Genomic DNA, 10579 nt, shown 5'->3' with positions numbered 1-10579 from the left:
AATTATTTTGTCAAGGTGCTCTTCGCCTCTCCATCCCAGCTTAAATAGTCGCTCCAAGCCTGGGGCTTGTCATTCAGACTGTCTCCTCGACAGACCTGTTCTCCACCTGAGGACGGCTACTTGCGTTGTGGCCGAAACGTCGTGAGAATTATTTTATTATGTTTTATTATTTTATTATTTACATTCTGCGTGACTTTACCGAAAGAACCAAGAAGAAATCAAATGATGTGAACGTAAAAAGAATGACACTGTAAACTACACATTTTAAATATATACACTAAAGTAATGAATACCAGGTTTGTAATCTAGACTTAAAGCTACCCTGGCATTCTAACACAATTATTAACCCGTGTCCAAAAGCTGCAACGTAATTATTTAATACCACCCACACTCCAGGGGGGCCTTAATGAATCACCGAAGAATAAGGCAAGGGGGTTTAAATTCTGTTATCTTTCAAAGATTACTGTGCTCTTTAGACAGAAGGTTACTGTGGACTGTGCCTATATGCATTCATTGCCCCCTCGTCCACTGTATTTGCATGATTCTAGGGATAGGTGGTGGCACCGTGTGTTAGCAAACATTGCGGGCTCTTTCTGCCCACTGAGCCTTTGATGCAGACAATTTACCGTGTGTGTGTGTGGTCTGAAATGTTAGCTTTGTGAGAAATAATGACATGATTCGGGCATACAGCGGTGCATTTCCAAACGTGCCTTGCAATAAAAAATACAAACAACCCATAATTCAGGACTACACTTGATAGTTAAGCAATAAAAGGGGAAGTATTGTTATATAGTAGTTTCACCATGACACCAACAAATCTTGAGATGCAGTGAAAAAAGTACCTTCCTGAAAACACATTTAACATTGATACTATTATGATTATCTTTACACTGTCAAATATTAAATTTACCGACCTATATTCGGACATTTATCCATAATGTTCCACGGCATCACATGGGGTGTTTACAATATTGCGTTACGCATTTAACGGAAGGGTCCCAGAGTTTATGGGTAAGTGCTCTTGCCAGGAAACGCCGTGGGTAATCCTGGGCACATTCGTTTCACAGGCATGTGACTTGGGAGTATTTCGATTATTCTGCGGCTATACATTCCCACGTGATAAGCCACTTCGTTTAGCTGTCATTTGTGGCCGAGTTGCTTCTGAACAGGAAGCTCATAGCTCCGTGGGCCTCACCTGGTAGGATTGGAATAGTTCATTTTTATTTATATTTTTCTAGGGTGGTGTTTGTTTTGCACTCCTGACGAGTTTTTGTGTTTTAAAGTTCTGACCCCGTGCCCCTAATGGATATCTGTGGGGGGGGGGGCTTTATAGCTCATCGGATTCCTCCAGGATAAATAAATATTCTGATTCTGACCCAGAACGTCTAAGCCCCGTCCGGAGTTAGTTTTGCCCGCCGGAATAAACACGCGGCAGGATAATTATGGTCTGGAAAGCCATTCAATCGGCTGTGGGATTATAAATATGTAATGGAGACCGGGAGGAGGAGGGGGGGCAGAAGGAGGGGGTGGAACAGGAGGGGGGGGCAGGAGGAGGGGGGGGAGGTGGGACAGGAGGAGGGGGAGGAGGGGCAGGGGGAGGGGGGACAGGAGAAGGGGGGACAGGGGGAATGGGTAGGAGGGGGGGACAGGGGGAGGGGACAGGAGGAGGGGGGGACAGGAGGAGGGGGGGGGTAGGAGATGGGGGGGGGGCAGGAGGAGGGGGGGACAGGGGGAGGGGGCGACAGGGGGAGGGGGGACAGGAGGAGGGGAGGGGGCAGGCGGAGGGGGGAGGGACAGGAGATGGGGGGGGGCAGGAGATGGGGGTAGGAGGAGGTGACATGGGAGCAAGGCGTGTCGACGAGAAACGTGACGCAATCACTTCCTCTCTGAGTGGGTTTCACAATGCGCAGTGCACATAAGAGAGGCCGTCTCAATGTCACGGAATTCAAATTGACACAGCGCACCGGCATAGCGCGAGAGGGTGGAGCAGGGCAAGCCTCATTGCAGCCAGGAGGAGGAAGCGGCAGCAGCAGCAGCAGGAGGAGGAGGAGACGACTGCGAGAAAGATGGACCACGTAGAGGGAATCATATTTGACCTGGACAACACTCTGGTGGACACGCAGGGAGCGGATGTCAAGGCGTACGAAAAGGTGAAGGAGGAGGAGGAGGACTTTTTGTTATGTTGGCAGGAGCCGGTGTCGCGTAACGCGTTTACTGCGGGCGTTGTGTGTGTTGTTGTTGTGTTGTTGTTGTGTTGGTGTGTTGTTGTTGGTGTGTTGTTTTTGTTGTGTTGTTGTTGTGTGTGGCTGAGTTGGCGAGGGGGGGGGGAAGTTAGCGCTACGAACCCGGCGACCCGAGTTCGATTCCCGCTCACGGCCAACATGGTCTGAACCGGTGCTGGGCCTCCCCTAGGTCGACTCAGCCTCAAATGAGTACCTGGTGCGGTGTGTAAACATCGCCACTGGGGAGACAAAGGCGGTCGGGCGCGGTGCTGGCCACCCACACCCCCTCGTGTGCCGTTCCCGGCCTTAATAGGTGCTCGCTAACAGCACTTGCCCCAACAGTCTGTCAGAGGCTACACGGGGGAGCTTTGTCTTTGTGGCCGGGTTCGTTGTTGCTTTCGCGACCAATGTCATCGATAATCGAGGGGTTGTTTTTTTTTTGGGGGGGGGGGTTAATCGCGTAAATCTATGTGTCGTTAAACCACTTAAACAGAACACGACAATTCGTTTACAACTTGCAGCAACACGCACCGGTTGTGTGTTGACCACAACAACATTTACAATTAAGAGGACGACGTTTCGCCAATAATTACAACCGGCATCATCAGGCGGACAGCAACTAGATGTGTGGAGGCATCATCCTGTTTCGTTCCTTCAATAGGGGGTGGGTAGATGTGATGATTGGATTCGTGCTGACTGAGAGATTCCCCCGTGTCTCCTCCGTCTGTGATGGTCTATGGGTTTGGACCGCACGCGGGGTTGGGAGGTCGATTGTGATACTTGTTGTGACTTAATTTGAAACAACAAAGCCTTGTGCTGTGTAACGACATTTACAACAATGAGCTGTGTGTATACTGAACTGTGTGGTGGTGGTGTTACCATATTCAGTTATTGCTGGGACACAAGCGGGAACTTGCCCATTGTTGGACTGCACTTTGTATGCGCCTCTCCGCCTTCACCATATGAACCCGCACTGACCAGCGTGGTGAAGTATGGTCAAATAACCCCCTTCTGCCCCCCCCTCCTCGACCAAATCTGCAATCCGCACGGCTTTGGGTGCTCCTATCCAGCAGTGGAATTGATCCCCACTCCTTGACAACAGTTAAACTGCAAACCTGTCAACCCCTTGTCAGTGCCCTACCTTTTTACAGACAAATTCAGACCTTATTCTTGGTTCTTTTGTTAAAGTCACGTAGAAGGGAAATAATAAACATGAAACATAATAAAATAAAATTCTCACGACGTTTCGGCTGCTTGCGTTGTGGCCGAAACGTCGTGAGAATTGTATTTTATTATGTTTTATTTTATTATTTCCCTTCTACGTGACTTTACCGATAGAACCAAGAAGATGAATCCCTGCAGTCACGAAAGCTTTAAATCGAAATTCAGACCTTATTGGTCACCCACCCCCCATGCCCTTATCAATATCAACGCTCATCCTACAAAGTATCATAACAGGAGATAAACACACACAAAATTGACAACATTTTTTTTTACTCCGTTTCCCTGCACAAGAATACGGCTAAACCGCATGGGTTGACTGGTATGAAACTTTGCCATCCCATTTTGCCTCCCCTCCCCTTACAATCAAGCAATGATGACTCACAATCTCGCTGCGGCCACGTGTGTGATGCACATCCTGCGTTCCGTAGACACAAAGACAAAGGTCCCCCGTGTAGCCTGTAACAGACTGTTGGGGCAAGTGCTGTCAGCGAGCAGCACCTATCAAGGCCGGCACTGTGGCACACGAGGGGGTGGGTGGCCAACACCACGCCCGGCCAACCTTTGTGTCCCCAGTGGCGATGTTTTCACACCGCACCGGGTTACTCATTTGAGGCTGAGTCGACCTAGGGGAGGCCTGGGACCGGTTCAGATAATCGTCACCGGTGTTGGCCGTGAGCGGGAATCGAACTCGGGCCACCGGGTTCATAGAGCAGCGTGCTAACCGCTTCACCACTGCTCCCCGTGTGTGTGATTCACATCCCGCATTCCGTAGACACGCACACACAGGCAGATTATTGTACGCTTGGCAAGGTGCTGTTATTTATCACAAGGCACGGTGCTTCAAGCACGTCATTCGTTTGAATCGGGAGCCATTCGTGTGCTCCTCCTGCTATTTGTGGCACAATCAAACGGGGCACCAACGCCGAATCACCCCGGATGCCCTTCCCCACCGAGCTCGTCAGGTGTCAGAAGCTAAGCAGGGTTGTCAGCCTGAATATACAAACAGGTCAAACTTAACTATGAACTAAGCTATTTTTTTATTTTACCAGGTAAGCCCCACTGAACTATATAGATTTTTTTCAGAAGCGGCCTGGCCAACATCGGTAACTCAACAAAGTGGCTTATCACGTGGAAATGCAAAGCAGCCGAATACTCTAAAACGCGTGCTATTGATTTTTATAGTGGCCATATAATCTAAACACATGTTGAGTCTAAATGTGGAGATAAAAAACTGGAGGACCCGGGGAAAAATCCACGCGACCACAGTGAGAGAGAGACACCGCAAACTCCAAATATACAGCAAGGCGTAAGGGTCGGGACGGAACCCACGACCTCCTGCATATCAGGCGAGGTGGTTAACATCTCACCACCGTGGCAGGTCAATGTCATCGGCGCTATTGCGGCTTCGGTGATGGGCAGCAGAGATCACTGCAGCAAAATCTATCGTTGGACTATACTACTACTATACAGTATAACGTCTGTGCTCCCACGTCTTATGCTCCATACCAACCTCCACCAACAAGTCCTGACCAGCGTGGTGAAGTATTGTCAAATAACCCCCAAAAATGGCCGTTACTTGTGCATAGACATTGTGATAACTTTGTACAGTAGTGTAAATGTGCCGTACAAACTTTGGACATGTTTGGTATCGGGGATATTTGTATTGCTCTGTCGTGTGTCTCTCCCCGCTGGTTTGGCCAATTACAATGCATCGCTTGGGTCCAGTATGTGACCAAGTACAATACGTTTGTGCGTGTATGTGTGAACTCCATAATATGCTTATGTGATGCCTATCTGTACAACACGTAATGTAAGAGAGTGCTGTACTCAATGCAATGCACACCATTGTGTGTGAGTGTTGTTAAAGCCGTCGTCTCCAGCCTGCATACAAATTTACGTAAAGGTAAAAAACCCTCTCCATATATGGGGCTCCATGAGGCATATGCCAGCGGTGAAGATTGACGGCTGTTCCGTGCTGATGAATCCTAATGATGTTGAAACTGGTCTACGGTTGTCTTGTTGGTTTTTTTGCTTGGCCACATTTTCTCAACTCTTGTGAGTTGCGGTTGTGTAAATGACAAATTGGCCACACATTCAGTTCTTCAGAGCTGGTGGTCGAGATAAGGCTCGGTGTTTTTATCCATGCAATGCTGCACACCTGTGTGTGTGTGCGCGCACGTTGTTAAATCTGTTTGTTTCTGGCCTGCAGTTCATGTTTGTGCTGGTATGGATTTCCTCATCATTTACACATTTGAATAACTTCTACAGTACCGCATAAAGCACTGTACATTTATTGTATTGTTTCTCCACAAAAACGCAATACTCTCTCCGTTATTTTCAAAGTTTATTAGTTGTATGATGTAGTCATTCAGTTTTGGTCAGTTTTTTTTATAAGAAACAATAAACCGATGCAATTATAATAATTTTCAATGCGACCCAATTCTTGGAAATATTTTGGACAGCAGTCTGCCACCTTGAGAGTCGTTTGAGGATTTGGCAATAGTAAAACAAATACAACACGTCTGTCTCTTGTATAGGGAAAAAACACAGAATTATTTACATTTCGATTATTGTAAACATTACGTATAGGGACCCCCCCGTGGGTCTGTCATCCTCGGTGAACGTGGACAAAGAGTCATGATGCCATTTGATTGAGCATACCCCCCTGGGTGTTGTATAAAGAATATCCCCCATCTCCACCCGGGCATCCTGGTGTCAACAATAGAGAAGGGAATGAAGGGAGAGGTGTCTGTACAGAGACAAACAGCGGAAATCCCCGTCACCAGGAACAAAACATTGTCCCTTATTTATGCCGAAACGTCTTAGCTGAGTTTCGAGACTCCCGTTGGCATGTTCAGCTAATTCCACGTTAAGGGAGTGAATTAATTGTGGTGGGAAACTGTAGTGGCTATAAATAAATTCTACCTTCAAGGTTGTTAAAAAAAAAGTCGCTGATTTCCTGCTCAATGAACATTGACGCAGCGCCCATCTCGTTTCTACGGCCTTGAGCCAGTGGCGGACATTCTACATTCCTATGGTGGGCGCAAGGATATCCACAGAACAACCATTTTATTTGGCCAAGTCAACACTCGAACAGAATCTCAACAACGTCTCACAATTGCGAGCCGCTCGCTCGATTGCCGAGCCACCAGTCCGGGTGTATTAACCAAAGGGCTTAATTTTCCAGTGAATATTTTCTAGGCTGCTCGGTGGACTGGAGTAGCTGGCACGTGACTTGTATCCACAGCCATAGTTGGTAGGTATACTGGCTGTCCTGTGCCGGGTGCGGAAATATTTTCTGGGTCACTGACCAGGAGCGACCTGGCTGAAATTAAGCCTTGTGTGTAACACTGAAAAGGCTCCGCATAGTGATGAACTTACTTGCTCTACAGACATTAACCCAGGTCAGGAGGTTTGTAGTTTAATAGCAACACGTCACTAAAGTCCACGTGGTCCGCTCATCCCGTCTTCCAAAGCAGTCGATGGATCAGAGGCGTGCATCACCGCTCGCCGCATAATGATAGCCAGCAATTAGAATAATTATGATGTTTCGTGTTGCAGTTCCACTCTTAAATCGATTATTTCTAATAATTTTCACTGTTTGGATTTGTTTTTTTCCCCTATCTCGTTTGTACAGTCTTGTTTTGCCCAAATGTAACACTTGCACGTTCTTTACATGACCTTTTTTTTACACGAATCGCAAAGAGACGATTTTGTACACGTGCATATTCATGCACGTGAGCAAAGTAATTGTTGTCGTCTCAAAGGTCAGAGTGCTAAACTGGCACCTCTTGAGATCATCGGTTGAATCGAGGCAGTCTGTGATTAAGCCAGGTTTTCAGGTGTCGCGAGTTGATGGTGGCAGCCTGGTCACCAATGATTTTCCTCTAGAAATCATAACGTTGTTTTTCTATTATGTGACACACACCGTCGACGACAAGGGGAATGGGAAAAATGGTACTTTTTACAGTGGTGGACCAGAGGTCACGTGAAGGCATCCCAGAGGTAGCTCTGTGTAGCTGCTTCCACAGGGCATGCTCTGAACACGAAGGGTTGCACTCCTGTGTGAAGGATCTGAATGATGTGATGCCTTACAGCACAGTCGGGATTAAATTGCAGAAACGCGATCAACGAATTAATAATGCTTTTAATCAAATGATCTGTGCACCACTACAAGCCTGGTGACTACCACGCCCGCAGCTGAACTAACACCGCACACATCCCCTTGCTCTTCCTCCACCAAGATCCGCAAGTTGCTGCAGTCGGAGCGTCCGGGCCGTGACCCGGAGCCGGTGGTGTCTCACTTCCGCCGCGCGCTGGCGCTCATGCCCAGCGACCCCGACGCGTCCTTCCCGTCCACGGACGCGTGGCGCAGGGAGTTGTGGGCCCGCGCCCTGCTCGCCGACCTGCCCTCCGACCCCGTGTCCGCCGCCGCGCTGGCCCCCGCCTGCTTCACGCTGTGGAACACGACGCGCCTGCAGAACATGCGACTGAGCGAGGCGGCGCACGCCATGCTGCTGAGGCTGCGCGCCAGCGGCCGCTACCGCCTGGCGCTGCTCACCAACGGCGACGGCGCCACCCAGCGCGCCAAGGTCGAGGCCTGCGGCTGCGCGGAGCTCGTGGATGTCGTGGTGTTCGCCGGCGAGCTGCCCGAGGAGAAGCCGGCGCCCTCGGCGTTCCACGCGTGCTGCGGGCTGCTGGGCGCCAGCCCCTGCCGCTGCGTCATGGTGGGAGACAGCCTGGAGTGCGACGTCCGCGGGGCGCAGGCGGCCGGCTTCGCCGCCGCCGTGTGGGTGCGCGGCCCCGTGGCCCGAGAGACGATCGTCGACAGGGACGGCGGCGAGGGAGGTGGAACGCGCTGCCGCAGGTTCCCGGTGCGCTCCGTCGTGGAGCTGGAGGACGTCCTGCGGGAGTTGGAAGCGGGGACGCCACGGCCGTGAGCTGTCGCCGGAGGTCATAGGTCTCGGTTTGCCGACCCGCGGGCTGCGACGGGCGGTGCGTGTGTCACAGTTTGCGGTGTCGAGTCGTTATGGGGCAGACAAAGCGGTCATGCGTTCTAATTCCGCTGACCTTTTTTTTTAATCCTCACCATTGCGTTTGCATAGGTGCGACCACCACCACCACCACCTGCATTAAACAGGTTCCATTAGGGCTGCGGTGCTGCACTGTGGGCAGCAGAGGGCGGCGCCATTGCTGTATTGTACACCCACGGCCGTGCTCCTCACGTTCTACCAACTCGCACTGACCAGCTTGGTGACGTGGGGTCAAGTAATAAGCCACATGACCCGCTTGCTGTGGGGAGTCCCTCTTATTTCGTTTTGGAGCTGGCCGGATTGGTGGTGTGGTTGGACGTTGCGAGTCAATTCAAATCGCGGACTGGGGCCAACTCAGCCCATCGTTGCTTCACGGCCGATACGTTGATTAGCGCCACTTTGTGTGGTAATTCAAGTGGCCATGGGGAGACTGTGACCCTCTCCATAGGGATATGGAATTTCTACCACTGGCTCAGGGTTTTTAATGGACATGACCACTGACTTGTCCCAAGGCTCATTCAATGTGAACCGAGGATCTCGATGGTGCTGGCTCAATACTGTGGCACGGGCATCCGCAACGGCACCCTCAGCCACCCAGCCATGTCCACATACAAAGCAATAATGCGCTCCTCCCGACCCAGTCACCCAGCAACCGAGCTGATTGTTTCTCTTAACGTGTAACGTAGCCGTTGGTTGAATAGTTTTCAACCGTAGTCTTTGTGTGTGTGTGTTCATATTTGTGTGCTCATCAGTACGTGTTTGTGCATCTGCTTCAGAGCTGAGCTATCCGATTACATGAATTCATGATTACGACACCTTTTAACGATTTAATTACTAATTGGATGGCACGAAACTATTTTGGGGGACGGTGGTTGAAAGTTTAAACTCTTACTGTCAAGTGCTGTTGGACGGGAGGTGATGGATGGGCTTTGGTGATGGCATTGGCATCATCAAGCACGCCACGCCAAGCGTGGCCTGGAGGGGGTTTCCCCGCCTTCGGTCGGTACGTCGTTGGAGGGGCCGCACATTTTTAAGGGAGGCGCAGGTAATGAACCACGTATAAAGTAAATTTCGATTTAAAGCTTTCGTGACTGCAGGGATTCATCTTCTTGGTTTTTTCAGTAAAGTCACGTAGAAGGGAAATAATAAAATAGTAAAAATAAAGCATAATAAAATAATTCTCACGACGTTTCGGCCACAACGCAAGCAGCCGTCCTCAGGTGAAGAACAGGTCTGTCGGAAAGAGATTCAAATGCTGTCTTTTCGACAGACCTGTTCTTCACCTGAGGACGGCTGCTTGCGTTGTGGCCGAAACGTCGTGAGAATTATTTTATTATGTATTATTTTTATTATTTTATTATTTCCCTTCTACGTGACTTTACCGAAAGAACCAAGAACACGTATAAAGTAGTCGATGGAAATTTTCCAGTCGCCATGACCGACTTGATCGAAATGACCCATCCCACGTAGAGTTTTTATTGTTCACCGGTGTAGATCACAAATTAAATTGTTCTGAAGAAACATTAAGCCACTCCTAAACTGTCACGTGACACACTGCTTGCCCTTCTGCTCTCGCGTTCAAAAGGCCACGCGAAGGTTTTGCAGAGCCCTCACTCTTGTCAAGATTTACTAGAGAAACCACAATGTGGCTTTTGTCTCGGAGGAGGAGGTAGTCACCCATTCCCAACTTGGGAGATTTTACCATTTTAGTAGTAGCTGATTTTTAGGTGCTTAATTATACTTTTTTTTTTCGTCACCGAGCTTCCAATTTGTATTATTAATAAACACGAATGGTGTGGGTGGTGTTTTTGTAGCAAGTGGGGGAAGTGGGGATACTATTGCACCGATTGTTGTAACATTTAGAATGGGTGACTACCTCCTACTTCTCTGCAAGTGTGTCCATGTTGATCGCTATCCTATAGGCTTACCATATATTTATACAATCGAGGCAACTATACCGTGGTTAATGCACATGTAGCAACTAAAATGGCATTCTTAATTGTATTTAAGATTTTGGGCTATCAAAATTTATGGTGTTAACATTTGTTGAAAGCTAATAAAATGTAAAAAAAATATAGGTACTTTTAATATAATTCCGTG

The 10579-nt window shown here is 49.0% G+C and overlaps 1 protein-coding gene across 1 annotated transcript; it reads left to right on the top strand.

Moving 5' to 3' along the window:
- The first annotated feature begins 1925 nt into the window (after positions 1-1925).
- LOC144943973 (N-acylneuraminate-9-phosphatase-like) lies at positions 1926-9703 on the top strand. The gene is made up of 2 exons (XM_078871893.1): positions 1926-2150; positions 7691-9703. The coding sequence occupies exons 1-2, from the start codon at positions 2067-2069 to the stop codon at positions 8384-8386; spliced, it is 780 nt and encodes a 259-aa protein (XP_078728019.1). The 5' UTR covers positions 1926-2066; the 3' UTR covers positions 8387-9703.
- The last annotated feature ends 876 nt before the right edge of the window (positions 9704-10579 follow it).

Source organism: Lampetra fluviatilis, chromosome 33 (assembly GCF_964198595.1).
Source record: "Lampetra fluviatilis chromosome 33, kcLamFluv1.1, whole genome shotgun sequence".
NCBI lineage: Eukaryota > Metazoa > Chordata > Hyperoartia > Petromyzontiformes > Petromyzontidae > Lampetra > Lampetra fluviatilis.
This window is presented reverse-complemented; position numbering and strand designations above follow the sequence as displayed.

What these genes read in the sequence shown, in the direction of transcription:
- LOC144943973 (XM_078871893.1), top strand. Translation starts at nt 2,067, where the DNA reads ATGGACCACGTAGAGGGAATCATATTTGACCTGGACAACACTCTGGTG. An exon ending in ATGTCAAGGCGTACGAAAAG is followed by an intron (nt 2,151 to 7,690) that starts GTGAAGGAGGAG and finishes TCCTCCACCAAG; the next exon opens with ATCCGCAAGTTGCTGCAGTC.